Source organism: Psammomys obesus, unplaced genomic scaffold, assembly GCF_907164565.1.
Source record: "Psammomys obesus unplaced genomic scaffold, mPsaObe1.curated_primary_1811, whole genome shotgun sequence".
In the NCBI taxonomy this organism is placed as follows: Eukaryota; Metazoa; Chordata; class Mammalia; order Rodentia; family Muridae; genus Psammomys; species Psammomys obesus.
Genome location: NW_026587032.1, coordinates 519,801 through 547,564, shown reverse-complemented (window position 1 = coordinate 547,564; position 27,764 = coordinate 519,801). Strand labels below are relative to the sequence as shown.

Sequence of the window (27,764 nt, the reverse complement as noted above, 5' to 3'; positions counted from 1 at the left end):
TTCCTGGGGTCAGCTGGGAGGGCGTTAATGGAAGCCCAGGGTGTTTATTTGAATTTATTTGCAGAGACATCTTTAAAAGAGACTGGCACTGGGCAGTGGCGTTCCAGAGCTAGAACTTTAGTTGGGGCTAAGGCTGATGGCCCATGCTGCCAAGAAAACATCTGCCACCAAATTGCTGCCCTATTACTGAGTTGACATTGGTCATTAGCCAGGAGCCCAACCAAATAAAGCTGCCTGGAAAATGTGTAGGGTCAAGACAGGGAAGGAGGACTGTGAAAACAGGAGGGAATCTTGGGCTGGGGTGTTGGTTTCTGCCAGCAGCAGGCCGGCCAGCTGGGCTGTGTGGTCCTGACACTCCAGGAGGGGAGGGGCGGGAGCGTGTTCAGGACTCATTATACTGGGTGCACTGTGAGACTCCCTGGCGTTCACACAGGGATCTAGCCAGACATGCTCCTTACTCACTCCCCAGAAGGACAGTTGGCAAGTACCTCGACACACTGATGGGTGCTCTGAAGACAGAGAAACGGGGAGGCTAATTTCTCTAAATAGGGTAATGGTCAAAAAAACAGACACTGGCAGCTGCCGCAACTTGTGCCCGGGTCTGGAAGCATGGAGAAACTTCAGCTTGGGAGAGGGAACAGAAAAAGAGGCCAGGGGCTATGACTGTAGCTCAGTGGGAGAGTTCTCTCCTTGCGTGCGTGAGTGAGAGCCTAGGTCCGGTCCCGCTATTGCTGCTGTGCTGAGATGGAGTGAGCTCTGGGTCCAGATTGGTGTAGGCTCCTGCCGGGATGTGGAGAGCTAGCCTTGGATCAGTTGGAAGCCCGTAAAAAGAGTTTAGGGGGTGGTGGGGAGCATGACAGGATTTAAGCTTTGAAGGTCTCTTTGGGTGCTGTGTGGAGTTCGGAGTCCATGAAAGCGTGGGAGCGAACACAGATGGGCCAGGTGAGAGGTGAGGTGGGCATGGGGCAGTGGGGAGAGTGGGTGTGTTGGGGGCTTGCCAGAGGTCGACTGTGGCTCAGAGGTGGCACGGGGGCCTTCCTTGGGCCGCTGCTCCATTGAGGGCACCCTGGTCTCCCACAGTGTAAAGGATTGCTTCCCGTGTGTGCTCCCATACTGGGGTGGTATGGGAAAAGTGCAGCGGACCCAGAAGAATGGCAAGAACAGACCTTTCTTGCTCAGACTCTCCTTCACAGATAGGACTTCAGGAGCACTTCTCATCCCTCAGCAGCGAGTGCCGTGCGCCTCTGAAGTCCTCTGTCAGGGCAGACCATGACTGGGAAGAGCTGGGAGGGCTCCTTAGAGAGGGAAAGCTGGAGGCCAGGTTGACTGAGCAGATCCACCACCCACCCCCACCTATTGGCTGTCTTAGCAGTGTCCGTCCCTTTTCTGACCAGCGGGCCAGGTGATCTGTGAGACAGAGGGCCTCCTCATCGAGGTGGCTGGGTGTGCAAGCTGACAGGTCACCTGTTGGTTTCTGGGCAAGGACCCGGGACTGTAAGAAGGGTGTGGACAGCCACAGTCACTGCCTGTTCTTTCCAGGGGGCTGGCCCCGGTAGGGCTATCCATTCTGGCCCGAGGCAGCCAGCCATTTACTAGCTAGTGTCCCTGTGGTGCTGCAGCCACCCCACTCACTGTATTGAGAGTTCTTCACACTCACTTAGTCTCGCCAGCTGATTCTAGCCAACAGACGTGTTTAGTTTGGCCCTTTCAGGGTGTTCTTCAAATTCTGAGTTAGTTGCCAGCATTTTAAATTCAGGAGATATATGGGGAAATCAGATCCAGTTTACCTCCTGGGGGAAGTATGTCTTTGCCAAGACCTCTGGTCTTGTGAGTGGTGGAGTGAGGATTTGAACCCAGTATTCCTAAAGCCATACCCCCCTCCCCCACACCTCTTCTTCCTGGCCTGGGGGTGGGGGGGACCTGTGCATTCTAAACACATGGCTGGCTACTACCGAGTGCTATCCTTAGCCCCTAGCCAGCTGTTAGTGCTACAGGAGATCCTGGTTTGGAAGTACTCTTACTCTCTCTGTTGAAAATGAGAGAGAATTCCATTGTAGAAGGGATTGGACAGGTGATACCCCAGTGACAGCTAGGCTAGGCCAAGTGTGGGCTTAAAGCCACAGTTCTTTTCAAAGTCAGTCTTCCTCACATCCTGAATGTCACGGAGTGTGATGGCTTTGGTTCTGGGCTCCCTCAGCTGCAAAGAGGCCCCAAAGTCTGACAGTCATGGGTTGGCTCTTCTAAGTCCGTCACAAACACTGTCACCTTGGGTTAAGTCACTTGACCCCTGAGCCTGAGTCTCTTAGACTTAAGTTAGAGGGAGGAAGTTGTCATACCTACCAAGGGCCATTCTGAGAGCCCTGTAGGGGTCCTTCTGTGCTGGGACCCCCTGCCTGCTGTAAGAGGCTAGGCCTTTATTACTGGCCCTGCCTCTTGGCTTGCCTGCACTGCCAGATGCCCTATCAGGCTCCCTCCCATTCTGGGGTGGGGTGGGGTGGGGGGATCATGGGTAGGAGGCTTCTAACTGAAGTTAAGGGTAAAACAGGAAGGCTCAGAGGTCTGGGTATTCGTCTTCCCCACTTAGCGAGTGGGCATTTCAGGGACAGTGTGGCACCGCAGGAAGGTAGAGACCAGTGGGTGTTGAGGGGCAGATTCTTTGTACAAAGGGAGCTCAGGATAACCTCAGGAGTCAGATCGCAGACTCCAGGGCTCAGGGCTCATCTCCATTCAGCCAGTTAGCAGCAGAATGGGGCAAGCTTCCTCTGTAATCAGGCCTGAAGCTTACAGCTCACCAAGCTGTTAGGAGCTCCGCGCTGTGAATGAGGCAGTGAGGGAGCCGCCCTTAGTGTCTCAAAAGTTAGGTGACATACAGGTGAGGTAAAGCAAGTTGTATTTTTATCTGAGGATGGACAAACAATGCCCCATTTCCGCTCTCCAGTCGCCACCATGCTCGGGATTGGGCCGCAGTGATGGTTTGTGGCTTACCTTGACAGTATGGTCCTGGAAGAATTGTTCTTTTTTTTTTTTTTTTTTTTTCCTCTTCTCCCTCCTCCCTGTAGGGGGCGCTCGGGAGGTATCTGCCGTGGGTTACTCTGGTCTGCTTATTTCATTGAATGGGAACCGGGACTTGAGTGGTCATTGTCGCCTTTTGGTTTGTGCCTGCTGGCCTCCCCTGCAGCCTTTTTTACACCACCGGGGCAGACTTCTGTTCAGACTTCTGAGTTCCCTGGGGCCTCCTTTCCCAATCTCTGGCCCAGTGGGTGGCTATGGAGAGGATGGAGCTGGAGGAGAGGCAGGAACCTTATGCTTTCTCCGCATAGAAGTGTGGATTGAGGACGTAGGTGACGGGGTGTTTTCCAGAAAAATTGAGGATTTCCCCCGGTGTCTGTGAAGATTATGACCCTTCTTGCCCTTTTGTTGCAGATGGAAGAGAAGAGGCGAAAGTACTCCGTCAGCAGCGACAACTCCGACACCACTGACAGTAAGGCCCTCCCACCTGGCTCTACAGGGACAGTGGTTAAGTAACACTAGCAGGCCCAGAGACGTGGTAGGAGGAGGCTGGCTCTCCGTTCAGCTCAGCCCAGGGCCACATGGGTGAAACCAAGTCGAGTCAGGATCCTCTGGCCCTGGGGCGGTCAGTTCCTCCCTTCCCAGGGCCTCGGCCTCCCCTTTTTTCTACCGCCCTGCCCTCTAGGTAGGCTTCCTCTGATTGGAATAGACTGACTCCTCTGAGGGCATTTGCTGCTGGATGATAGTAGGGGAAAATGAATCCTTTGGCTTTCTCTGCAGTCAGGACCCTTGTAGAAGTCTCTACAAAACACACACGAAACCCTGTTGCCCTTTGTTTTGATCAGTTAATTATAATAAGTAGCTTCCTAACCAGTGGAAGACTCCGATCAGAGGATTCCTGTCATGTTCACCGCTCTGCTACCAGCTGTAACCCGACACACAGTAGGTGTTCTGTAAATGTGGGCTGAAGAAATTAACGAAGAAGCCCAGCCTTCATGGAATCCTGGCAGTAGGTTTTCAGAGGTAGATTTAGATAAGGAGTGAGGGTGTCAGGTGTCCAGGAGTGGAGGAAAGGTCCTGTTGTCAAAGGGCAAATGACATTTTGGGAGCAGAGAAGGAGGTTTGTGTATAGTAAGAGCTTCCCCTCCTGGGTGGTGACAAAAGGTATTTATTCTCCGATGGCCCAGGAGGCCAGGCCTTCCAAGCCTGTTGGATTAAGGAGTTCCGTCTTCCTGGGTTAGAAGATGCCCGAACTACTTCTTCAGGGTCAGAAGTTATTGCAGAAGATGCAGTAACTACTTCTTGAGGAAGCCACACTGCTGGGAGGCTGAGCCCGGATCTCTAGACCGGGTGAAGTAATGGCATCTACAAGGCCCTTCTAGTTCCAAACCCCCATACTCCCTAGCAACCAGGGGATGGGTAATACCCAGCCCTTCCTGCCTCCAGGCCTCCTCCACTGCCCTGTGAGTCTGGCTCTGGCTGTAGCCTGCTCCTCCACTCCACCCCTCTTGCTGAGGGAACAGCTTGAACCTGGACTTGGAGCCGCTCCCTCGCCGTTGGTTCCCGCCACTGTGCCCACCCGTGGCCGCTAATTCCCATGTTCATCAAAACACTTGGATCTTGAATTTGTTGTGGCGGTCCACTTCTTTAATCCCAGCACTCGGGAGGCTGAGGCAGGTGGGACTCTATGATAGGAGGTCAAGGCTGGCCTGGTCTCCATAGCAAGTTCGAGGCCAGCCAGGACTGCATAGAGAGACCCCTGGGTCTTCCTGGTCCTTCTGGCTGAGTCCATTGCCCTGTCGTCTAGCAAGGGCCTGGGACTCTGCAGTCGTGGCTAATTGAGGAATCCCTTTGGACCATCCTAAGGCTATAGATATGGTATCCTTTGACTAGCCTTTAGAGGAGAGTTCATCTCTTCTCCCGTTATTCATATTGCTCTCATGAATACTACAAGGTTGTTAACTTACAAAAGGAAAGGTTCTGAAAAGCCACACCACCTCCCATTAGCATTGTCCCAAGAACAAGGTCTTTTGACACATGGGCCTTTGAAGCACTCGTATCTAAATCATCACAACTCATATTAGAGGCCAGCAAGAATCCCAGCACCGAGGAGGCTGAGGAAGGAGGGGCTTGAGTTCGAGGCCAGTCTATCTTAGTCTCTTTCTGTTGTTGTGACAAAGTACCCTGACAGGAACAGCTTAAGGAAGGGTCTATTTTGGCTCACAGTTCCAGAGTCCGGTCCATCGTGGCGGCAAGAGCTTGATGCACTGCAGTTGGGAAGAAGAGAGATGAATTTGCTGTACTCAGCTTTCTTCGTTTTATACATTCCAGGACCCATGCCTGGGGTGGAGAGGGGAGGGTGCAGCCCACTTTTCGTATAGGATCCTTCCCACCTCAGTCAACCCAGTCAAATAGTCCATCCGAGGCTTAGGCAGAGGGTAATTGACCCCTCGTAGGTGTGTGGGAGGCTTATCCTCTAGATGATTCCTTATCAAGTTGGCATTGACACTTCATTATGGCACACCCATCCACCTCTTCCAGGCCTGCAGAGATCAAATCATTTGCCTGAGGTGACCAGTAAGTAGGAGGCTGACTTGGGTCTAGCCTGGTAGTCTACTGGTCTGTTCAGATTCTTACTTCCCTATGCCCTCCCCTGCTTCTGCAACCCACTGGGGCATCCAGGACTGCCATGGTGCATCTAAGCTGGGGCAGACTGAAGACAGGGCCTGGAATGTTCCAGCATTCCTTGACCAAGTAGGAAGCAGAACCTCAGAGAGGGCCCGGGACTTCTTTGGAGCCACAGAAGCAGCTGGTAACTGCCTTTCATTTTTTAAGGCCCATTTTCAGTGGTTGAGCGCAGGAGCCTTCACATTTCCATTGGTCTTTGGAAAGATTGGGGCTCAGAGCAAGTACCAGTGCCTCCCATCTTCTGATCCGACAAGCTGGGGCTCTCCTTGAGACTTTGGTCCTCTGTGTGGTTGGGGTGCCGCTTCTGACTCTTCAGGACCCCTCATGGCCTGTGTGCTCTCTGCAGGCCACGTGATATCCACATCAGCATCAAGATGTTCCAAGCTGCCCAGCAGTACCAAGTCGGGCTGGCCCCGGCAGAACGAAAAGAAGCCCTCAGAGGTAGGTAGCAGTGCTGGGGAAGGTTCTGGGAAGGATGAGGCTGGGGCGGGGAGGTGACTAGAGTGATACCTGTGGGGAGTAAGAGAACGAACTGAGGAGATGCACGGAAGGCCACGTGTTCTCGGCAGAGGGCCCGCGGCCAGTATGGCAGGTTGGAATGAATGGGGGAAACCAGTTAAGTCCAAGCCAGTGGTTCCCAACCTGTGGGTTGCGACCCCTTGTGGGGGGGATTGAATGACCCCTTCCCAGGGTTCACATATCAGGTGTCCTGCATTTCAGTTATATTACCATTCATAACAGTAGGAATGGTACAGTTAGGAAGTAGCAATGAAATGATTAGATGGTTGGGGGAGGGTCCCCACAACATGAGGAACCGTATTAAAGGGTCGCAGCATTGGGAAGATTGAGAACCGCTGGCCTAAGCCATTCCTCTTGACCTGAGAGAATGTTTGAATGTTCCTAAGTGGGGCAGTGACACAGTCTGGTGCATTTGTTGTTGTTGTGAGACCGGGTCTCTCTTGCATAGCCCTGGCTGGCTTGGAACATGCTGTGTAGGCCAGGCTGGCCTCAAACTCCGAAAGAGGGGTTTCCTGGTCTGCAAGTAGAGAGAGGTGTTTCTGGCTTCTGTGGAGGGGGGTCCTTGGCACATGAACCGACAGCAAGCCCCTTCCTGTAGCCGATGGAAACCTGCATGCAGTCTTGCTGGGGACTTTGCCAGCAGGGCACCGGGCAGAAAAGAGGCTCTTGGTGTAAATATGGCTGTGGGAGCGTGGAGGGCTGTGCATTTTCACCCCTGTACTTTTCACATGCAGCTGTTTTGCAGTTGGGATGGGGTCCAGGACCATGTCTTTTCCCAAGCCACCCCCTCTTTTCTCCTGTTCCTACTCCACTGGGATCATCTGGTGTCAATTTTTACCAGCCCCTAAATGTGTAATTTGGGGTGGTCTTCCTGTATGCACTTAGGTGCTCTTCCCCAGAGCTTTGTATTTAAAAGAAAAAAAAAAAAAAACAACAAAACTCCTTTAATCCCAAGATGCCCTGCTCTAGGCCCTTCCCCTTGGGAGGTGGGCTTGGGACCCTGTGAGAGGGTTCTCCCATCTTCCCTTAAGTTACAGTGATTGTTTAGTGTGCCTCGATGGCAGCCCTGATAGTTTTTGAACTTGGGTTGGGTAGAAGTGTATGGAGGTATTTTTGGGGGTGTTGTGAACGAGGGAGTTGGAAGCTGGGGTTTTTCTGTACCCTTCTCCTTAGCTGGCTATTTGGGAGGACAGTGTACCAAATACAAGTTTGGGAAGCAAGTACTGGATGGGATCTTGGCAGGCCCTGCCTCTTCATGAATGAGTAAACAGTGTGATCGTTTGTTTGTTTGTTTGTTTTTGGCTCTCCTGGTCCTCAGAGGCAGGAACTGCCATGCTCATTTATTGGGGATGTTGCCTCTGAGAATCCAGCCTTTCTTCAACTTCCCCGTGGTTCTTGGGTATTGGCATGAGGTGGGAAATTCCTGAGGGAGCCATCTCTTCTGCTGCCCCGCCCCCACTAAGCTAGTGTGGGGGGGAGGTTGTCTTCTACACTGGCTGGGATCAACCTTGGGAGGAAACAGGTGTGTCAGCAAGGCTGAGAAGAAAGAACAATTTGCATGGGGCAGAAAATTCCCCTGCCTCTCGGGTTTTCCAGCCCAGAGGCTTTGTACCTAAAAATAGACTTGAACCTCTGTAAGGTGCCTCCTGGGGACTAGCTGTGAATGGCCAGGTCCCAGCCCAGGAGCCCCTGCAGGTGGCTGTGATGTCCACCCAGGAGGACTGAAGAGTCGTCCGTGCCTTGAACTGCAGCCAAACCTTTCCTCCCGCAGCAGGTTGGAGAGCAGCCTGAGAGCTTTTTCCTTATCCCCTGAGTGAGAGGGTTGAGCCGTGGCCGGTATAAATTCCGAGTTATGGCGGGGCAGAGAAGAAAGCATGAATGAAAGCTTCCAAATGATTTGGCTCATGAGAGGGCGGAGAGAAAAAGCTAGGACTTGGCTGCAAGCTCGTGCGCAGGCTCTGAGGAATGACCTGGAAGCAGAGGGCCTTGCTGGTGAGCCTGGCCTAGAAGGCAGAGGCTCTAAGCACCCTAATGAAAGGGGTTCTGGGGAGCCCTGTCTGCCCAGGGCCCTATGGTATAGTTGCCAGGCTGGTCATACTATGCACTCTTACTGTGGCAGTATGGTGCAGAACTCCTCCCTACCCCTGGTGGCTGCAAAGCTGAGGAAGCTACGGTTCCTTCCCTGTTTTTATTCCCAAGCTTGTCCAGTAGTGAAGAAGAGAACTTAAGGACCCGTGATGCTTAGCTTTGCATGCAGTAAACTGTAAAATGGCTGAGGGGTAGGTTTAGGAAAAAAACAGAAAAATACCCTTCCTTGCCTATCTATCGGGTGCTCGACACACTTAATGTGGCCCGGGGCCAAAGAGCACTGACCGAGAGTCAGGACCCTGGACAGGGCCGAAGCGAGCTTTCCCATATGGCTTTTCACCCAGGCTCCTCCCTGGGCGGAAGGGAAAGGGTGGGTGGGTTAGGAGTCTGTCTTTGCTCGGTAGAAGGAAAGGGGGGCAACCAAGCCAAGGTCTCAGGCTTCTTCTCTTAGGCCTTTTTGTGGCACTCCCACAAAGCTGAAATCTGCCCCTTGGACCTTAGATTCAGAAAGAGGGGCACCCAGTCTGAGGAACTGGTACTGTGTAAACTCTGCTGGAGCCTTGGAGTTCTGGCTTGGGCTGCCTCGCCCAGTACTGTTGGCATCTTACCGCTTCAGCCCTCATGGGTCACGGCTTCATAGAATCTGAAGTTGAGTTGCAGTCTGAGCTCATCTTTGCTATTCCATCCAGCTCCAGCCATCTACCCCCAGGTAGAGGCCAGTACTTAGGTAGGTAAGAGCCTTCTTTCTGGGGAACAAGCTGAGAGGTCGGCTTTAATTTCCCCAAGTGGGGCTTCAGGCTTCTTGCCTCCAGCAAGCTTCCTAAATGGCAAACAGTATCTTAAATGAGGCCAATAGAAGGGGCTTCTCACCCAATCCCCCCTGGCTATTGTCATGCTGTCCCCATGAGAGAGACAGACACACACCCTTGCAATGGACAGGTTTCTTCTGAGCCAGAGGGCTACCTGGGGTGCTAAGGACGGTTCTGAAAGAGACCTGGAGACCTGCCCTGTGGTTGGTGCTGCAGGCTGCGTTGAGCCTAAGACTGAAGGACGGGCCAAGCAGTGGGGATTTCCCCTAGGCCACCTATCTGGAGGCGGGACTCTGTGTCAGGGAGCCTCTGCTGCTGAGTAAGGTCAGCCAGCACAGAGGGTGCCTGGGAGGCCTGGCTAGATGTGGGTGTGTGTGTTAGTTAGGGAATTCTTCTACTGGGAGAAGTCCAGCCTGCTTTGCCTCTGGGGAACTTTGGGATGCTTGGCAAGTGACTCCTCTCTCTCTCTCTCTGAGCCTTGAGATAAACATCTGGAGATCACTTCTAGGGATATGGCTGCCTTTTCCTGATAGCCATGGAACCCATGGGAGGCTGTCTTTGTTATTATTCTACTACTTGAAGAGACTGTGACCAAGGCGACTTATAAAACATTTAATTGGGGGCTTGCTTATAGTTTCTGAGGGTTAATCTGTGATCATCATGGCAGGAAACTTGATGGCTGGCAGGCAAGCAGGCAGCATCAGAGCAGTAGCTGAGAGCTCACATCTGACGTGCAAGCATGTGGCAGAGAATCTGGGCCTGCTGTGGGCTTTTGATACCTCCAAGCCTACCCCCAGTGACACACCTCCTTCAACAAGGCCACGCCTCCTAATCCTTCCTAAACAGTTCCACCAACTAGGGACCAGGCTGTGGGGGCCATTTTCATTCAAACCATCACAGAGATGAAGGTTCCAGAAGAGAGTGGGATGAGTAGATGTCAGGAGAAGTTGGTCACTTCGAATGATCCCAGAACAGGAAAGGTAGGAGTTGGGATCCTGCAGTCCGGCTTCTGTAGGTTCTGCTGAGGAATGAGTGTCTCTAGAGGAGGGAATGGGGCCTTTGTACATTCTACAGAAGCCCTTTCCAGATGCCCAGCTCCCTGCCCTGACGTACTGGATCTGGCCAAGAAAGTGAAAACACCCTCAGCAATAGGATGTCCGTAGGTGTATCCTAAAAAGCTGTGTGAGGAGACCCACTGTCCCAGCCTTTCGGCTCTACTTAAAACAATAAGTAACTACCAAAAGTTCAGATCCACCTTGAGAGAAAGATGGTACAGCCGGTCTGTTAGGTCAAAAACCAGGAAATAATCCTGGAGGCACAGGGATGATGCCTGGATGCTTCGAATAAGATAGTCTCTGTCAAAACAGCAGTGAGGGCCGGGGCTGCAGCTCAGCTGGTGGGATGCCTGCCTGGTGTGCATGAGGTCCCGGGTTCGATCCCAGCACTGCACAAATGTCCTGGGGGCAAGGAGATTTCAAGTTGGGCCATCAGAAAGGCTCAGTCCCAGCAGGTCAGAATGGCTGCCAAGCAAACCGGGCCACCTGAGCTGAGTCCCTGGAACTCACAGATGGCAGGAGAGAATCAAGCCCAAAAAGTTGTCCTCTGGCCTTTATAAGTGCTGTGGCACACACCCCTTACACACACACACACACACACACACACACACACACAGCATACACACAAATACGTGAGAGATTCAAAGTCCTTGACCACACACAAGCTCCAAGCTAGTCTGGGTTACGTGAGACTCCGATTAAACAGGTAAACAGACCGATGTTGGCTGGGAGCACACACTAAACCTTAGGTTTAATCCCCAGCACTGAATACACCAGGCATGGTGGTGCGTGCCTGTAATCCCTGCATTCAGGAGGTGGAGGCAGGAGGATCAGATGTTTGAGGTCATCTCCACTATGTAAGTAGAGGCCAGTCTGGGCTAGCCACCCTGACTCCAAACAGACAGACAGACAAAGGAAATTGATACGGCGCCCTGTGTCATCGCATGCAGAGAGCTCACACACTTACATAAAAGAGGAGAAACCCCCCCCCCCCAGAAGTTCCCTGCTTGTCCCTGTTAGGACTAGCTTTCCAGCCATTTGGGTGGGGGTAGGGTACACGCTTTTGTTCCAGGGTGAGGCACATGCTCTCCGAGACTTCACGGGGGTGGGGTGGAGTGGGGGTGGGGTTGTTGGGGATGGTGAGGGCCATGTCCATTTCACATCTTAAGTAGAGTCAGAGACGAAGCTCTTCCCCCCCGCCAGCTGGAAAAGCCTCCCGGCCTCTGGGACTTGTCTTGCAAAGGAAATGTGTGTCGTAAATTCTCTTTAAGAGCAGGAAGCGCTGTTATCCTCATGAAAATAAGAGCAGGAGATGTTGAGTGGTTTTCCAATTTTTTTTTTTTTTTTTTTTTTTTTTTTTTTTTTTTTGAGCGCCGGTGGTAGCTTGAAGCTGGAGCTGCATGAGGGTCACTATTCCGCTCAACCCGTCTGGGATTGCATACCTAATATGTAATGTGAATTTTCTCTAGGCTGAAAAACTGTATCAGGTTCCAGCCCAGAAAAGGTTGCTTGAAAGTTGAAATAAATATCTGGCTGGCTGGGGGTGGGAGTGGTAAGTACGGGGGGGGGGGGGACGGGACAGGGCTGAAGAAAGACCTGTAGCAAGTGGTTTGTTCATGCCTGAGTTTTAGTCTTCACTCTGTGAAATAAGGGGGCCAGGCATGAGGGTGGACCGCGCAGGGAAACCGTTTGGCACGGGCGCTTGTGCCTTAGCATCACAAAATGTTATTTCTGACAAGATGGGGGGCACCCGGGAAAGAACTGTGATTTAAAGGAAGGTTCCCGGGGCTGGAGAGATGGCTCAGCAAGTAACAGTGCTGCTCTTGCTGAGAACCCAAGCTTGGTTCTTAGCACTCAAGTTGAGTGGCTCACAAGCACCCGGAACCCCAGTCCAGAGCATCCAACACTCTTCTAGCCTCCATGGGCACCCGCTCCCAAAGGGCATACGCACACACACAAAATTAAATATTAAGGAAATGAATTTCAGAGAATGCCAAAGTAACTCCGTGGGTAGAAGGCCTAGCATGCGTGAAGCCCTGGGTTGGTTTCCCATAAAAATATGGTGTGTATATGTAATCCCCAGGGGTGTGAGGAGACAAGGGGCTAGACAGTTCATAGACAGTTCAGTTGCCCAGCCTGGGCTACCTAAGGCCTTATCATGAATGAATGAATGAATGAATGAATGAATGAATGAATAAATAAATAAATAAGCAAGCAAGCAAGCAAGCAAGCAAAGTTCAGGACAGATCCCCAAAGCTTCCTTGGGCAGGAAGGATAGAAGTAAGGAGACGCAGGTCCTAGCCAAAGCCATTTATATTGGCTTTGGGACATTGGTCAGGACCCATTTCTGGGTTCTCACTCCATCCAGTCCTACATGCATACAAACATTGTGCCTGGTAGGAACTTTCCAGTTAGCTGTATTTCAGGGCAGTCTGGGGAGGGATGGGGGGGTGTTTTGTTTGTTTTGTATTTGTTTACCCACTTATTCCACAAGCTTTTCCTCAGGAGTTACTACACACTGAGGATGGTGCTACAGAATAGATACAGGAAAGACTGGACATACAGGCTACGTGCAGTGCCTGTCTTATGTGGCTTATCGAAGGAGATTGTCATCGGCAGCATGTGTGTCTGTGTGTGTCTGCGTCTGCATGGGTGTGTGATTTAGTTTACATTGAAACTGGGTGGCCTCATACTCACTGGATAGCTGTGGACAAGTCTTGAACTCATGATGCTCCTGCCTCTGCCTCTCATGCTGGGGCTACAGGCATGCACAGGCTTCCTGCATGCTGAGCAAGCGCTGCATCGACTGGTCTACACCCCCAGCTCCTGTGTAACTGCATTCTGTGCTCTTTCATAAGTAACCAGACTTCCCTAGTCATCCAGCATCGGAGAAAAGGAAGCAGAGAACCTAGCTTTCGTGGTGAAGAGTTTCAGGCGGATCACACCCGGCCCCTTGAAGTTCTCTTGTGTCTCCTGGCCTAGTGTCAGTGTACTTTGAAAGCTGCCCAGTGTCATTATTGGTGTTTAGAGGTCACTCCGACTCCACAGATACTCCCTCCGAGCCAGTTTTCAGCCCTTTCTGGGCAGCAGGTACAGAAAACAAGTAGCCTGTGGTCTTGGGGGAAGGAAGTGTGGGGCAGGACAGTGTCCCAAGCTTCTGGGTAACGTCCTCACATGTGGGAAGAGAGGGGTCTTTGCACCCCAGGCACGTGGGTTGGTTAGTAGAGTTTGAAGCCTTTGAGCAACCTTCATTTGGTTAGAGAAAGCTACAGTTAATATCCCCAGCAGCTCAGCAGAACTTGGTTGCTAGGCAGCGGACCTTTAAAGACAACCAAAAGAGAGAAAACTAGTAAACATTCATATCCTAAGAAAATTGCTTGTTTTCCAAGCCCCTCAACTTTTCTTGCCACAGCAAGAATTCTGCTCATCAGTGTCAATTTTATTCTATATTTAGTTTCATAAATTATTCAAAGCAGTTTTAGGAAAATCATTAAGCATTCTCCAAACCTTAACCTCTGGTAGTTTAGACAGAAAATACGGAGGTTGGGAAACAGGCCATGATGTTGGCGATCAGCTGTCAACTGTGAGTATTCAGCTGTAGCCTGCACCTGAAACCAAGGTGTTGACGCGTGGAAACACCTGGAGCCTGCACCCAGCATCTGCCAGGCCCTGTGTGCAGCCCTGACCAGTATCTTTTGACCTAGCCAGACCTCACTGAGCTCATCCAGCAGGGAGGATATACCAGAAAAGCAGGAGATTCCAACAACAGGGACATTGGGCATTGTAGACAAAGCTCAGGACCCTGGCTGCTTGAGAGCAAAGGTTCCTGCAAGCTTTGAGGAGGCGGGGTGAAGCGGGCCGGCCCCTCTTTGTCAAGGGTGAAAAAGTGCTTGGGTGGCTGTGAGGACAGTGGCAGCCACAGGGAGCTGGGGAGCTGCATTAGTCACCTCCATCTGTTGCTGTCAGAATGCCCTGACAGAAGCAACTTGAAGGAGAAAGAATTTAGTTGTGGAGGGAGAAGTCATGGCCCTTCAAGTCTGGAGCTTCAAGTCTGGTCACTTTGCAAGAAAGTAAAGAGGACGGACGTCACCACCGCCTGGCTCACTTCCAGCTTTTTTATTCAGTCAGGAACCCCAGCCAGTAGAATAGTGGCCCCCAGGGTTTAGCTGGGTCCTGCCGCTTCAGCTAACCTAGTATAGACAACTCCTCACAAGCGTGACCAGTGTATTCCAGGTGACCGTAGACCCCGTGAGGTTGACAGTATTAACACAGAGGCCTTCCTGGGGACTTGGACGTGTAAAGGCCTCCAGATTTGCATATTGTTCTTCGGGAATCCACCTGATTTGGCTTCATGCTAATTCAGAGTCCCTGAGCAGTCCGCTTGGATCCTAAGGGGGTGGCGAGGCGGAGGTAGTGGTAGCTACGTATGAAAACTGTAAGAGCAGCTCTTTCTGGGTGTGATGGGGGCACACCTGTAATTCCAGATTTTGGGAGGCTGAAGCAGGAGGATTTTGAATCCAGTCTCAGCTGTGCTAAGGAGATTCTGTCTCAACAACCAAAAGCCTTCTGTGGGGTCTCATGCAGCCCCTCACTACGTAGCTGAGGATAGCCTTGAACTGATGAGTGTGTCTGTGCGTGTCTGTGTGTGTCTGTGTCCCATACAAGTCACTGAAGGTCAGAGGATAACCTCTGTGCCTCAGTTCTCCTTCCACTGTGGTCCTGCAAAACAGAGGGCAGGTCATCAAGCCAGTGTGGAAAGTACTTTCACTCACTTGAGTCACTTTTCTTGCCTAACCTTGAACTTCTAGATTTCCTGCAGCCACCTGTTGAGTGCTCAGGTTACAGGTGCTGGGAATGAACCTTTATAAGGCATTCTAGGTGTTAGGATTTATATAAAAATGATGCCACGCATATACAGCAGATCTCATATAAAAGTGTTTATTCAGGGTAAGGGAAGAAGAAGAGAGTTAGGGCCTCAGTGAGCCATGAGGGCAGAGAGACAGAGAGACAGATATGGGGGTAGGGCGGGTGCCCAGACAGAAACAAAAGCAGAGAGAACAGAGTGGAGAGAGCAAGAGAAAGAGAGAAGGTGGGAGTGGCAGATGGGTTATATCAGAAGCACCTGGCCCAGGTGACATCATAGGACACAGGTACTGACATAGGACATTGTCAGGACCCTAAAGGCCCCTAAGGGCAGGCCAGTTGAATTGCCTGCACAACATGACATTCCTCCCTTTTTGTTTAATTAAAAAACGAGGTGCTAGGGAGGGATAGCGAGGCATGAGGACGTTGGGCTGCTTCTCATGCAAGGCAAGTTGAAGTATGTAAATGTAGGTTTATTGGAGGCAGCTCTTGGCTGCCATGCAAGGGGGTAAGAGCGGGGGAATAAGAGCACCAAAATGTTCAGATTACATGGTGAAGAGAAGGGGAAGCCCCTGCCCTGAAAAGTTCAGGGTAGGGGGTGGAGTTGCCAGCCATGCCCAACAGCAGATAGAACTGAGGAATGCTGGGGAACCTGGAGTTGTTGGTCCTGGGCCTGAAGCACACCATTCCAGCCTTTTGTTGATAATAAGTGGATAATGGGTGAAGAAATCAACCATTTTGGATACTTCCTGCTGGCTCTGGGGCGGCTAAAAGGCTGAAATGTTGGCCGAGTGCAGGACGGGCAGACTGTCCAGGATCTGTGAGAACATCCATGGCTGAGAGCGAAAATGCAGGTCTGGCTTGACGAAGTCTTAGAGGTTAGACTGGAACACGTGGGCAGCTGCTTCAGTGCTGTCTTGGATGTGGGAAACACCTGGGTCTGGCAGGATAGTGGCAATTATAAGGGCAGAGACAAAGTTAAGTGGGTTAAGGAGAAGATCCCTTTAGGTGTACATTTGAAACTTTTGGGAGAGCGAGCAGAGATGAAAGAAGAGACTTGAATGTGGGAACTTCCGTTTACCCGATCGCTGGCAGTAATTATAAAGGTCTGGTTTTGGATCTGCCATCTAAGGAATACTGAGACCAAGTTTGGTTGCAGAGGCCTGTAAACTCGGCAGCCCTGTAACTAGGCACCAAGTGAAAGAATCTGAAGTTGTCCAGAAGACTTCCCAGAGGAGAATCTGAACCACTGTTAGCATCTATATAAAAATGATGCCATGCATTTACAACAGATACTGAAAGAGTTTATTCGGGGCAAGGGAAGCAGAAGGGAGTCAGGGCCTGAGTGAGCCATGAGGGCGGAGAGACAGAGAAAGACGGAGATATGTGGGGAGGGGGCACCTCGACAGAGAAACAAAAGCAGAGAGAGAGAGAGAAGGTGGGAGTGGCAGACGGATTATGTCAGAAGCACCTGGCCCATGTGATGTCATAGGATGCAGGCCCTGACATAGGATGTTGTCAGGACCCTAAAGGCCCCTAAGGGCAGCCCAGTTGACAGTAGGTGCATAGAGTACAGTGAGCTACGTCCCCCACTGAAACACAGGTAAGCACAGCTCTTAGACTACTGCTACCTACTGAGGTGGCTGGCACCTCAGTGCTAGCTCAGTGTTTCCCTGAGTCCTGGCTAAAACGGCCTCTAGTGCTTTGTTACCTTTTCCCTGATGATGGGGACAAAACTTAAAACTTGGACCACCGTGCTAAATTAGGACCCCAAGTTGAGCCCCAGGTCCCTTCCTGTTCTGAGGACCCTGGAGTCTTGAGTCAGGGCAGGGCTGCCTCTGCCAGCGTGACCTGGCACTCTGGTCACTCCCAACTACAGCACCGGCTCTTAACTGCATAGCTGACGGCAGAGCAATGTAGGACAGGAGAGAGGACAAGAAACACGACACAGTCAAAGCAGGCAGCTTCTATGTTTGTGTGTCGGGTGGAAAGTCGCTCAGCCGGGTACCCTGGAGTCCCAGAGTTGTCGGTAAGTTAAGGTCTCTGAGGAGGTGATAGTTATGATACAGTCCAGAATGAGGACTGTAGTTTTATCTTTGGGACAAGGTCTCCTGTGGTCCATGCTGGCCTGGAGCCTTGTAGAGGGGGTCTAGAAACTATCATCCTGCCTCCATCCCCAAGTGCTGAAATTAGAAGCATGCCCCACCATACCTAGTTTTACGTGGTGCTGGAGACCTAGCCCAGGGTTTTGTCCATGTTAGGCAGTCAAAACTGAGCTACATCTCTAGCCCTTTTGTTGTTGCGGAGGTAGTTACGGCTGGCCTGGAACTCACTCCATAGACCAGGCAGTCTGGAGGCAATCCTCCTGCCTCTGCCATCGGAGTCCCGGGACCTCAGCCAGGTTCCAGCAGGGTATTTCTAACTACATTGCCTCTTCAGCTGTTGATTTGTGGATGGGGTGTCCCAGTTCATTGGGTTCCTGTGGCATCAGGGCTGCAGGGTCTGGGAGGTCCCACCAGTGGGAAGTTTGAGGGAGTTCTACATCAGCTCAGATCTGGGTTGTACTAGATCCTATATTGAGGCTCCCAGGGCAATAACCGAGTCTCAGCACTGCTTCACTGCACCATCTCCAGAAGCCCCAGCGGGGAAAGCCTCTCACCAGCGTAAAGTCAACTGCCTCCTGAAAGTACCTGGTGCCTGGGGTTTGCACTCTTGTCTTAGCTCTCTTGCTGCTTGCTAATAAGATATGCAAATTATTGGGGCTGTGAAATCCTAGCCACATTCCATCTTCTGTTTAATTAGCATTTAATCTAATCTGGTTTTAATTTTTTCACACTGGCACCCTAATTAAATGTTAGGGTGTTAGTCTTAACAATTAAATTATATTGGCAAATAGAGTCTTCAAGAAACTTGACCTTTTTTTCAAGTCAGAGCCCTCTCTAGCTGGATGCAGATATTAATTAGATTCTCTGAGATTCTGCTTCTAGGCCCATTGGTGAACCCATTCAGCTGTTTTCCTATGGATGTGGCCCTTGACCCCACAAGGCACACCGGGACTTGGCCCCAGCAGGCACTGGGTTATGGCAGGCAGACGGGTTTGTCAAGAGGATTGAGAGGCCCATGTGAACTGACCAAGCCCCCAGGACTTGGACTTCAGCAGTGGGTGTTGACTTAGCAAAAGGGCCTCACGGCGGCAGGTGGGGCTTGGGCCTGGAGCATGCTGGAAGTGGTTTCTCCCCTCCCGTTGACATGAGCTCGCCTTTACCTTGTGACACTCAAGTGATGACAACTGGGAAAGCTGGGACTTGAGTAAGTCCCAGGTGTCTAGCGGCACCCCTGTGTTCCACAGCAACCCTCTGAGGGTGGGGTGCAGAGGCAGGAGGCTTCATCATTGCCAGCTGGGTAGAGGTTGGGAGGTAGCAGACTGAACTATGGGAAGAACAAGTTTTCTAGTGTGAGAGAGCAGGTCGGTGGCCAAAGAAACCCAGGAAGTGGGAATTCCGGATAGGCTTAGGGATGAAGGAAGACAAAGGCCTTCCTCTCCTACCACATACCAACCAAGGGTGGGACTAGAGAGTCCGGCTTCTTGGTGAAATGGGTAGTGTTTCTGAGAGAACTTGGTAGTCCTTGCTCATGGAAACTTCCCAAGCCCCAGCCTCTTGCTTTACTCTTTGTCTAAAATTTAAGTCTTCTTTTCTGGCACTAGAGAGCCTTGGTTTATATGTACATTTGTTCATCTGGGTGCAGATTTGCACACATATTTTAGACGTATGGCACAGAGCACTCACAAAGCAGTAGTATTGGGTTCCTGCTCTATTTGTTCTATTTGTCTGTGTGTGACTACAGGAGCCAGGAGGCCAGATTGGGACCACTGGGCTGGGGAAGAAAAGGAGGCTGCTTTTTTGGTGAGGGACTTACCAGTTCTTGGCTTTCTTTCTCAACCTGTCTCTATTCTAGGAGGCAGAGGGCAATTTGCAGGAATCTCCTTTTACCATGTGGGTCCCAGATTCTGAACTCAGGTCAAGGGCCTTTAGCTCTCACTGGCCCTGCTTTCATGCCACCCTATTTGCCTGCTCCCCTGGCCAATGAAGCCAGCCTCTCTGCAGCATCCGGTGACTCCTTCCCCTCCCACCTCTGCCAGGTTTTCCGGACAGACTTGATCACAGCCATGAAGATCCCGGATTCATACCAGCTCAGCCCGGATGACTACTATATCCTGGCCGACCCATGGCGACAAGAATGGGAGAAAGGTGTGCAGGTACCTGCTGGAGCGGAGGCCATTCCAGAGCCTGTGGTGAGGTGAGCCAGGTGGCCAGGCTAGGACCACTGGGGCAGGGGATGAATCTGAGGCTGCTTTTTGGTGAGGGGCCTACCAGTCCTGGGATTCCTCCCCAGCCTGTCTCTATGAGGTGGTTAATTCTCACGCCAGACAACAACAACAACAAACATTGGTTCAGAAATACTGGTTGGGTTACCTTTGAGGCTTTGGGCTTGCGCTCAGCTCTCAAACCATATTGCATTGGTCCAGTTTGCTTCTTACTGTCAGTAGGACCTTGAGCCAGAAATGTAATCTTCCTTGTTTCTGAAATAAGGGTGATACTTGTTTTCCTTGTGGTTGGAGAAGACTCAGGATGTGAGCTGCCTATAGCAGATGTAGCAGAAATGGCTAGGGTTCGAAGGTTGCAATTACACACATCAGACAGAGCAGATGAGGGAAATCTCCAGACTTTTCCCCATCCCTTACAATGAGAATAAGCCATGTTGTTCTGAAGTACTTTTAAACCATCCTTTAAGGCAGCTCTTAGAGGGCGGAGCCTGGTGCCCATCAGCCAGTAGAGGCTTAGGAAAAAGTTGCTGGTGTCAGCCCCTGAGGAGTCTATCCTTCTAGGGCCGGATCAGAGTAGAGTTTTCAAGGGCTTCATAGCCTGCTGGTCTTGTGGGCAGGGACTCTTGTCAGAATGTAACCACGTATGGTTTTGCCTCAGAAGTGTTTTCATTTTGCAACCTCAGGGGACTGGTGGCCTGGCCTCCCTGTCCCACCAGCTCACCTGAATTGATCCACTTGTGTTAATATTTCTTCCTGGTGTTGGCCGCCTCTTGGCTTTCGCTTGAGGACAAGTAGACAGAGATTGGGGCAAAGATCACAGCTATCCCCTCCTCTGACATTGGCACCATTGCTTCCTGGCAGCTACACGTGTGAAGAGCCTGATTCATGGCACCCCTGAGCTAGAATTACAGGTTAGGGAGACTCAGCCAAACTCTGTGAGGGACCGGATGTGGGAAGGCCTTTTCTCCAGGGACTTAAGTGTCTGGGGCCCTCTGCGAATCAGGAAGCTGGAATGCCTGAGGACCACACTGGGAACATAATGAGGGGTAGATGGATAGATGGGTGGGTGGGTGGGTGGATGGATGATGGATGGATGGATCCCCTTCTAGGACCTGTAACATGGGCCAAGATCCTAGTGGGTTTTTCATGCCCTGACCTTGTCAGTCAGGAGAACCATGGCCTGACTTCTCCGAGTTACTCTGCTCCACTGTGGAACGGGGATGATTTTAATACCAGTGCCTACCTGATGGTGTGAAGGTCAGGATTAAATGAGAACTGTGCGTGGCATGACAGTTTATTGCACTTGCCTCTACTCTGGTGGCTTTGTGTTGGTGGCTTATCTGATGACGTGGAGAGGGGCCGTGCTGTCCTGGCCTCCTGAGGTCCCAGCATCCTTTATCTGATTCAGTTGTTTTGTTGTAGCCCAGGTGTTTTTGTTTGTGTTTGTTCGTTTTTTGAGACATGGTCTCATGTGTCCCGAGCTGGTCTTCTTGTGTATCCAAGGATGACCATTACACCCACCCAGTGTCTGTGGTGTTGGCATGGACCCCAGCGCTGTTCGTGCTGTACTGGGTAAGCTCTCTACCAACCGAGTGCATCCACAGAGCCTCCGTATACTCAGGAGATGTACTGAGAAGGGCAAAGGGGTCCTTTTAGACTCTAAAATTTAGAGGGTTCACCATACCCCTGCTTTCCGGTCTCCCAGAGATCAGTGTTATCACCTCCCCAGGTGCCTCCCCGCTGCACAGCCTCCTGGGAGCAGCTACCATGGAGGGTACCGAGCACCTCCCAAGTGAAGCCTGTCACTGTCACTCGGTGAGCACATTTGCAGAGTGCATAGTACTGTCCCCAGTTTATAGATGAGGAAGTCAGGAAATTCTGGGGAATTTCCTATGGGGCCTACAAGGCCGCTAGGCCAGGAAATGACAGACCACAGGAACAAACCCTGGGCTGTCCCTGTGAGGCCTAGAGTGAGAGCTCTAGCTGTACTCTCCCATGTTCTTTCCCCAGACACTGTCCCAGCCTGACTCCTCTGCCCTGGTTGTGTTCGCCTTGTGGTCTAAAATGTGCCATGAGCGTTTGCGCTGTCCCTTTAAACATGGTCCAGGGCAAAACCAACCTGGTGTCTGTCCACTTCTCTGGGATGGTCTCTGCCCTCTCTTGTAGGTCTTGAAGAAGCATTCCTTCCACCCCTCTGAGCCCCGTTGCCACCGGCTGTGTCCGAGGGCAGGATGTTGGCTTAGGGTCAGGTTAGTCCACGCCTGGTGGGAGGTGCTCTTTCTGGTGTGTGTTCCCCAGCCCTGGCTCCTCAGGGGGCTGGCCAGTGAAGCGAGCAGGTGTGACTGGTACTCAGCAGTAGGTAGCTGTTCAGACGGGGATGCTCAGAAGCTTGACTAAGCGTACACTTAGGGCACACACAGGGCTGGAGTGTGACAAAATTATAGGCTGTGCTTTTAAGAGATGCTCATTTTGGAGTGACAGTTTCTCGGGAAAGGCAGCATTTGTTTGGACTGAGGACATCGGTGTTGGCCTCTCTTTGGGATCATCTGCTTGGCGTGGGAGGAGTCATTGTCACCTCAGACTCTCAAGAGGGTTTCTCATGTCCAGTGGTGGTACTGACCCTTAACTTTTGACCCCTTTACTGTCTCCTTGTCTGTAAGACTTCCAAGCCTACGGTCTTTCCTCCCTGCTTGCACTCTGCCTCACCGTGCCCAGCATTCTTCCTGTCCCCTTGTTGACACCAGGGCACTTCCTGAAGCCGGGGGCCCTCCCTAAAACTCAGACCTGTCCCTGTGCCATCTTGAACCCTCCCCTCTCCTGCCCAGCCTGAGCTGAGTCACAGCCCTTGGCCAGCCCTGCCTCTGACCCCAGGAGGCCTCCCGGGCAAGTGTGGGGCCTCTCAGGCCTGGCGGGGCTGGCCAGATGGAGGCCAGGCTCCAGATGATAACCATGGCAACCAGTGGGTATGGGAAGGGCTGGCATTTTGAACTGGCCTCAGAATCTGACGAGGAGCACACAGATGCGTGAAGAGGGCGACACCCGTCTGAGACAAAATGCCCCTTATTTTCCATTTCAGGAGCAGAAAGGTGACTGACGCCTGGAGATCTTAGCGCACACACATACACACACGCACAGTCAGCCCACCCCACTCCCTGACTGACACTTTGCTAACAGATTTCTTTGTGTTAGTCCTTGCCATCCTCTCACCAAGCACCTACAGTAGGTTATGTTAATGGTATCCTGTTTGAGGGGGGAGGACCTGAAGGAATGGCCATTCAGCCTGCAGCAGGTCCCTGGCCCTGAAGGAAGACTGATCTGGGATGGGAACTTTGGAAGGCAAGCTGAAGCAGTAAGAAGCATGATTCCTGTGTGGTCCGTGGGGAGGGTCAAGGTATGTGGCCAGCATGTTATGGTGGCCACAGCCCTTGTTTGGTTTATCAAGATAGAGTTTCTGTGTGTATCACAGCTTTGACTATCCTGGACTCATTTTGTAGACCAGGCTGGCCTCAAACTGACGAGATCTGCCAGCTTCTGCCTCCCACGTGCTAGAATTAAAGGCGTTTGCCTCCTCACCCAGCTGTTTGGCCACAGGCCTTTAATCCAGAAAGCTCTCTCTCCTGGGTTGTACAGTAAAAACCCTGTGGAGCTTAAACTTCTGGGAAAGGGAGCCACACTTCAACTTAAGACCATGACATCCACAGGCCCTTGGTGAGGAGGAGGCAGGGATTATGAAGCTGTGTAGTTAGTCATTGGTCCTAGCCTGGAGGGGTATGCCAAAGGGTCTAGAGTCCAGCTGGCTCTATCTCACCTGTCCCCGAGTAGTTGACGCGGGGTATTGCCCAGGATGGGCCCTTGGGATACCTCCTCCTGACCAAGGCAGGGCTGATCCAGGTTGGGAATAGGCCTGACTGGACAGGGCAGAGGCTACTGTGGTGGGCCAGGGCTGTCTGACATTACATGGACTCCACCTCTCCCTGACAGCCCTTAGGCTCCGCTAGTCCTGTCGATCTGTAGTTAATGGAGTCTGTAAGGCAGACTGGCAGCAAGGGAAGAAGTGGAAAGGGGGATGGAAATGAGGGATGGGCCCAGTGAGGCATGAGCATCTCATACCTAACCCCTGGCCACCAGTCCCTCAGCAGGCCTGACTGAAGCAGACAAGCCAAGGCTCCTCCCTTCACCACTCCCATCCTTGGTTTCCCAGGCTCCTCCCACCACTGAAAGGCCCCCCTGCGCAGGTGTCCCTGGACAGCCCCACACTTGGCGAGAGTGCCCAGCCTTACTGGCCAGGAGGCAGCCGCTACGACCTGGATGAGATCGACGCCTACTGGCTGGAACTCCTCAATGCAGAACTCAAGGAGATGGGTAGGTGTGCGCCCGGGCGTGTGAGTGCAGCTGGCGGGGGTGGGGGGGTGGGGGGGGGTCTCTCCCTTTCCCCCCCCCCCCATGGTGTCTGCAGCACCAGAAAAGCAAAGGCTGCCCCGGGGCCACATCCCAGCAGCTTTGCTGACAGGTGTGGGTTTCACTGCCTCTGTCAGGAGGAGGTGAAAATAGCACGTAATTCACTAATTCACGGGGCTCGAAGTCGCAGGAAGTGAGCACACAAGGAGAACCGGGGGTTAGTGGGCCTGGGCCTCCTGGGTGAAGCCTGACACGTCCCAGGAAAGACCAGCTTGGCCACTGTCAGGGATGATATACACGCAGTGCACACAGTAGCTTCCTCGTGGAGCCAGCTGCATTGCAGAGAGACACACCCTACATTGTATGTGCGCATGTGTGAGTGGCCATGGGCAGGCGGTTGAGATGGGCAGGACCTTTGGGATTAGACGGTTGTCCCTGGATGGAGCCGAGGCCCGGGTCACCACTGTAGATGGATGGGTGGAGCCTTCCCCTCAGCACCGCTGATAGGTTTGCCCTGATGGCCTCAAAGCCCGCTGAACTCCTAACAGTGTCCCCTGCTGTCCTGCCCACAGAGAAGCCTGAGCTGGATGAGCTGACGTTGGAGCGTGTTCTGGAGGAGCTGGAGACCTTATGCCACCAGAACATGGCCCAGGCCATCGAGACGCAGGAGGGGCTGGGCATCGAGTATGACGAGGACGTCGTCTGTGACGTGTGCCGCTCCCCTGAAGGCGAGGATGGCAACGAGATGGTCTTCTGTGACAAGTGCAATGTCTGTGTGCACCAGGTGGGTGGACCCTGTCACCGTCCCTCATACCCCTGACCCCGAAAGAAAGTGAACTGTTTATGATGTTACTTGCGTAGTGAAAAATTGTAGGGCTGAGCCTGGGAGATGGCTCACCGGGTAAAGGCACTTGCTTGAAATAGTGGTGACATGGGTTCAGTATACCCATACCCATATGAAGACAGAAGGAGAGAACAGAGTCACAGAGCTGCCCTCAAGCCTCCACGTGTAGCCCGTGGCCCGCCATATTGTGTCCCCAATGAATTAACTTAAGAAATACATAGAGTACATCTATGCTAGAGTACTTCTTACTGTTGTTACTGTAACAGAGCTAGCCAGGGTCCCTTCCTTTTCTTTTCTAAGATTTTATTTTTTTTTTTAAGGGTGTTGGGGGATGATGTGCAAGTATGGGTGAGTGCCTCTGGAGACCGGAGGTAGCCAAGCTGTCTGGAGCGGAAGCCAAAGGTGGTTATGAGCCTCCTGACATGGGTACTGGGAGCTAAACTCCAGTCCTCTGAAAGAACAGCAAGTCACTCTTAACTACTGAGCTATCTCCCCACCCCACTGTCACCCTTCATTTTGTAAAAGTTATTTTATCATTTTATGTGTATGGGTGTTTCACCTTGTACATCTGTGTCTGACTTCCAGGAAGGCCAGAGGAGGACATTGTACCACCTGGAATGACAGTTGAATATGCTTGTGAGCCGCTACCGGGCTGTTAGAAACTGAACTCAGTTTCTGTGCTCTTAGCTGTTGAGTCATGTCTCCAGCTTGTAGCGCCCCTTCCTTGGTCTTGGGTTCTGAGACTCTGGACTTGTTTCCAGAAGACCTGACTTGGACTCAGGAGACCCACTCTAGCCCAACTTTTGAGGCACGTGTACCCACTGTAGCCGAATTAGATAGATCCTGAGAAGCAGTGCCTTTGGGCCTGTGTGTCTCTCCCACACCCGTGGCATGATGGGAGAAGTGGGGGGCGGTCGCCGTCACCACAGGGTCCTGTATAAGAAAGAGGAAAGCTTGAACCTTAGTCTTGGGAGACTTAGAACCAACTTTGTATACAATTTAGGAAGCAACTGAGGCTTTTCTTAAAAGGCCCATGCTGGTTAGGAACCTCTGGCTAACATGGGGCTTCTGACGGAGAGCAGCCCTGACCTCTTTCCCAGAGGGTGGGCATGCACACCCTCTGAAAGTCTCTGTGTCACCCAGTGTGGCCCGGGGACAGAGCTGGCACCATTGGCAAGTCACTGACCAGACACTTCCAGTCTGCCAATACTCTGACCCATGACCTCCACTCTGTTCCAGGCATGCTACGGGATCCTCAAGGTGCCCACGGGCAGCTGGCTGTGCCGGACGTGTGCCCTGGGAGTCCAGCCCAAGTGCCTGCTCTGCCCAAAGCGAGGAGGAGCCTTGAAGCCCACCAGAAGTGGGACCAAGTGGGTACACGTCAGCTGTGCCCTGTGGATTCCTGAGGTGTGTAGGTGTGGGAGGCAGAAGATTTCAGGGAATAGAACGTGGGGACAGGGGCATGTGGAAAGCTCAGGTTGGGCCTGGCAGAATTTAGGTGACAGACTGCAGGGAAAAGGAGGCGCTGTTGCTTTCCCATGAAGACGGGTCTAGGAATAACTGAGAGCATTGTTTGTAGACCTGGTCACAGGTCGGGGGCAGTTTCTGTCAGGAAATGGGGAAAAGAGCCACTGGGACATTCAAGATGATTTGAGGTTCGGCCTCAGTCAAGTGGCAATATGGCAGGGTCGGCGGGCGATTCAGATCATGGGATCTGTCAAAAGAAGGCTTTGGTTAAAATCAGAATGAAACCAGCCTTGGTAGCATATGCCTGTAAATCTAGCACTTGGGAGATGGAGGTAGAAAATGGGGAGTTCAAGGTCACCATCAGCTTGAGTTTGATACTAGCCTGGCCTACATGATTCTCCATCTCAAAACCAAGCAGAAAGACACAGATAATCTCCTAGTCCTGTGGCTGGGACCACATGGAAAGGCCGTGGACAGCAGGCTGGGTCCACGGCGGCCAACTCTGCCAGAGTTTTAGTCAGTTCTTCCGTTTTAAGATGTTTGTCCGTTGCTGTCCATGCCTAGAAGCAAGCTAGGGGCTCCTGTCAGCTTGCAACCCTTCCCTTGTTCGTCAGTCCAAAGGTTCCCACTGGGGTCTTCCCTGCCATACTTGAGTTAATGGTTACTTGTGTCACGTCTGCATCTTGAAGGCCAGGACTGCCTCTCAGTATCCTCTCTCCTGGTTACAAGAGACAGACTCACCTATTGAGGACCCCATCCTTGGGGGCTGGCAGGATGGCTCGGCAGCTTAGATGCTTGCTGCCAAGCTTGACAACCTGAGTTCAGGTCCCAGGACCTACCTAGTAGGAAGAGAGGACTGACTCCTGCAAGTTGTCCTCTGGCCTCCACACCTCTGCTGTGGCATACACGAACTCACGCATGCACACCCCTGTCTCAAAGCCCACGGTCCAAGGCCCATGCTTCTCCTTGCCAGCTACCTTCTTTCACCCTCGGGGGCTAGTTCCAAATGAGCAGGTGCTTGATTGGGCAGAAGGGTGGGAGACTGGGACCTTAGGCCCTGCACGTGTGAAGTCAGGGAGAATTAAGGTTTACAAGTTCGGCCACGGCTCTTGTCTGCTCACTACCTGGCCGCAGCTGACAGCCTCCCAGCTACGGCCTGACGCAGCTCCCTGTGTTCTGCCCAGGTCAGTATCGGCTGTCCAGAGAAGATGGAGCCCATTACCAAGATCTCACATATCCCAGCCAGCCGCTGGGCCCTGTCCTGCAGCCTCTGCAAGGAGTGCACCGGCACCTGCATCCAGGTATGTGGCCTGCTTCCCCCTGCTGCCCAGGGCCATCTCCTGACCAGATCTGAGGTAACCTTACACACCGCTAGTTACCACCTACCCCCTGTGGCTACACCGCTGATGGTCCCGAGAGGCTTAGGCCGGGGCCACATTGCTGTTTCACAACCATGAGGAAGGTACGTTCGTTTTCGTTCATTCCTCCTCGGGCTTCCAAGGAGTCAGGCCAGACTCCCACCCATGGAGTGCTGAGAACTTGGCTTTCCCCATGAGAGCAGTCATCCCTGGGCTTGATAATACACTGGCCTTTTAGACTGCAATCCTGACATGGGAGTGGAATGGAAATCTAAATCCCTCTTCTGCTTAGCAAATGCGCCTCGCTGAGCCAGTGCCCGGGCCTACTGGTCGACCTGT

The 27,764-nt window shown here is 52.2% G+C and overlaps 1 protein-coding gene across 3 annotated transcripts in view; it reads left to right on the top strand.

Annotated features, from left to right (window-relative positions):
* Positions 1-27,764, top strand: part of Jade2 (jade family PHD finger 2) — a 48,524-nt gene that overhangs the window by 6,282 nt on the left and 14,478 nt on the right. For all 3 annotated transcript variants that reach the window (XM_055602809.1, XM_055602807.1, XM_055602808.1), the window contains exons 2-8: positions 3,424-3,481; positions 6,044-6,138; positions 19,173-19,330; positions 23,560-23,720; positions 24,329-24,540; positions 25,840-26,007; positions 27,252-27,368. In XM_055602809.1, the coding sequence (XP_055458784.1) occupies positions 3,424-3,481; positions 6,044-6,138; positions 19,173-19,330; positions 23,560-23,720; positions 24,329-24,540; positions 25,840-26,007; positions 27,252-27,368 (969 nt within the window). The remainder of the gene's footprint in view (positions 1-3,423; positions 3,482-6,043; positions 6,139-19,172; positions 19,331-23,559; positions 23,721-24,328; positions 24,541-25,839; positions 26,008-27,251; positions 27,369-27,764) is intronic.